The 3,095-nt window shown below is 38.6% G+C and overlaps 1 protein-coding gene across 1 annotated transcript in view; it reads right to left on the reverse strand.

The window, feature by feature from the left end:
• Nucleotides 1–3,095, reverse strand: part of pxk (PX domain containing serine/threonine kinase) — a 23,480-nt gene that overhangs the window by 18,539 nt on the left and 1,846 nt on the right. The window contains exon 2 of the mRNA XM_037679033.1: nt 1,638–1,688. Coding sequence (XP_037534961.1) covers nt 1,638–1,688 — 51 coding nt within the window. The remainder of the gene's footprint in view (nt 1–1,637; nt 1,689–3,095) is intronic.

The raw sequence follows: 3,095 nt of genomic DNA on the forward strand, positions 1-3,095 counted from the left end.
CCACATGTTACTGAGGGCCAGCAGCTCAGGGGCCACATGTTACTGAGAGCCAGCAGCTCAGGGGCCACAGTTACTGAGGGCCAGCAGCTCAGGGGCCACACGTTACTGAGGACCAACTACAAAGCTGCTGTGCCTCCTCATCAACATCCCCCCTATAATAAATCTGTAGTTGTTTAATCCAGCTCGCAGGCGATCAAACCCAATGATCGGTTTATCAGAACTCACTGCTCAGCGAGAGAGGAAGAGCGTGCCACCGTTTGACTCATGTTTCTGCTCATTTAATTTTTACAACATTATTAACACAAAACAGATATTCGTTACCCCCAGATTAAAGCAAAGATTTGTGTCTCGGTTTAACTTTATTGTACTTTCCCCAAAACTCTCAAAGTTCTCTCTGCCCCAGAGAGTGAGAGCTGCAAAGCATGCTGGGTAGCCTTGTGGGGGGGTTGTTCCTGGTACGTATAAACAGGAAAACTGATTACAGGCGAGTATCCTCGATGAAGAATGGCGTCTCTGGGTGTGGCCTAGCGTCGTGTGGATGCGTTCAGTGAGGAGGGGGTTCTTTAAAGTGTTCTTCTGCATGTTTGTGAAAATGTTGAAATTTGAGACGGACACACAACACGATTGTCCCTCTGACTGAAATATTTGTCATTTCAAATTGTTTGAACGTCTCTGGTCTGAAGTTGGGCCGGAAGTGAACCGCCAGTTGAAGAGGCCCTGAGCTACACTGCAGCAGGAACCTCCGACCACTGGGACGAGAACTGGGAATGATTAAATGGAAATGATCTTTTTTTAATTGCAGGGAATATTTAGAAAAACGACAACTCCTGTTGGTTTTCCTGCACTTGACTCAGTCACAGTTAATTTACACAAATTTGCAAAACCCAGACAAAAGTATTTATTTTTATTTCTTTAACCTTTATTTATGCAGGTAATCTCATTCAGACAACCTTCTTTTTTCTGAGAGACCAGTTTTGTAAAAAACAAAAACAAACTTCTCTAGAGAACTTTCATTTCCCCTAAAATCCGTGGGAAAGTTATCTGTGATGTAAAAACGGTCACAGAACGCCTCACTACAGAAAGTCCCTTTAAAGTATTTAAGTGGTTTGGAAAAGAGTAAAAATACTAAACTGAAACCTCAGAAAAGTTTCTGGTTTACGAAAGCGAGACCAACATTTCAAAGGACTGAATTTAACGTGAATGAAAACGTATGAAACAACGCATCAAAGTTCATGCTCAATAATCCAGGTAGAAAATCCAACAAAGTTCAGTCAGGTCATCTGGACGGTTTTTTGTGGACTGGTCGGTCCACTATGTGGGTGTGCTGCTTGTGGGACTGAGTTTGTTGGGGCTCCTTGGACTGATCAAGTCCTTTGGATGAAGGACGAAACGTCTCAACAACAAAAAAAGAAACCATTCCGATGACTTGACTGAACTTTGTTGGGTATGAAACAAAGACTGAATTAAAGCTTTAATCTCTGGTTTTATCTGTAAATAATTATCTAAAATCCTAATAATGAAATATGTCCCATATTTATGTCTCCATCTCAGTTGATTTTGTAAATTATTATTATGTAAAACACAACTGGTGAATAATTTCTGCCCAACTTGAAGCTTCAGGCTGTTGGTGAATTTACCTGCCAGGTGTTGTCTGAAGACACGCCCCTCTGGACTTTAATGATGTACTCCTGAGAGACAGAGACAAAACCCTCATGTAAATACTGTGACAATAAAAAATATATAAAAACAATAAAAGAAAAACTACAGTTATCAGTTTCAGTATTAGATGCAAATGGGAACTCAGTGGGTAGGTCAAGATCACATTTATATTTTAATAAGCTAAAAAAAAATATTTACAGTAAAGTCAATATATGAAAAAGGTAGTAAAAAAATAACTAACTATGAGAGAGCATCAATAAACTAAAACAGTTTGTCAAAGCAGATGGTCTCTTGTCCTGAGTCTGGTTCTGCTGGAGGTTTCTTCCTGTTAAAGGGAGTTTTTCTTTCCACTGTCTCCACTGTGCTTGCTCAGGATGGGAGACTGCAATGAAGCCAAGATTCAACTTGTCTGCTGGATTCCTTAGATAAAGAACTTTACTAAGTGGCTTTTATGTGAATGTTCCTGTAAAGTGCCCTGAGACAACTTTGTTGTGATTTGACGCTTTATAAATAAACTGAATTTAATTTGTTGTTTTAAGAAAATGTGAGAAATCAGACAGAAAATGTATTCAAATTACAGAAATTTGTTTCTTTATAATTAAAAATTAAGAACATTTTGTACAGTTTTAATCTTTGTCTTAGAGGTTATGATGGATAATATATCATTTTACAACCCAGAAAAAAAATCTGATTCCTGATTAACCAACTGATCCTAAGAGATGCTAGCTGAGCTAACAGGCTAACTGATGATACACAGGCTAACTTTGCTTAAATGAGCTAACAGGCTAACTGAGCGAAAAATAACTAAGAATAAACAGGCTAACTGAAACTAACCAAGCTAAAAGAAGCTAATGAGCTAACTGAGCTAACAGGCTAACTGAGAATAAACAGGATAACTGATCCTAAATGAGCTAAAAGAAGCTAATGAGCTAACTGAGCCTAACTGAGCTAACAGGCGAACAGAGCGAACGGTGAACTAAGAATAAACAGGCTAACTGAAACTAACCAAGCTAAAAGAAGCTAATGAGCTAACTGAGCCTAACTGAGCTAACAGGCTAACTGAGAATAAACAGGATAACTGAGCCTAAATGAGCTAAAAGAAGCTCACTGACCTAACAAGTTGAGAACAAACAGGCTAATTGTAACTAACTGAGCTAACAGAACATAACTGAGGTAACAGAGCTAAGAGGCTAACAGAAACTGACAGAGCCAACAGGCTAAATAACTGAGCTAACATGTTAACAGAAATATATACAAAGGTAAACAGACACTAACAGAAGCTAACAGAGCTAACAGAAATATATACAAGGACAAACAGACACTAACAGAACTAACAGAAACTAACAGAACTAACAGAAACTAACAGAGCTAACAGAAGCTAACAGAGCTAACAGAAGCTAACAGAGCTAACAGAAGCTAACAGAAACTAACAGAAG

The sequence above is a fragment of the Nematolebias whitei genome, chromosome 7, assembly GCF_014905685.2.
Source record: "Nematolebias whitei isolate Nwh7 chromosome 7, NemWhi1, whole genome shotgun sequence".
NCBI lineage: Eukaryota > Metazoa > Chordata > Actinopteri > Cyprinodontiformes > Rivulidae > Nematolebias > Nematolebias whitei.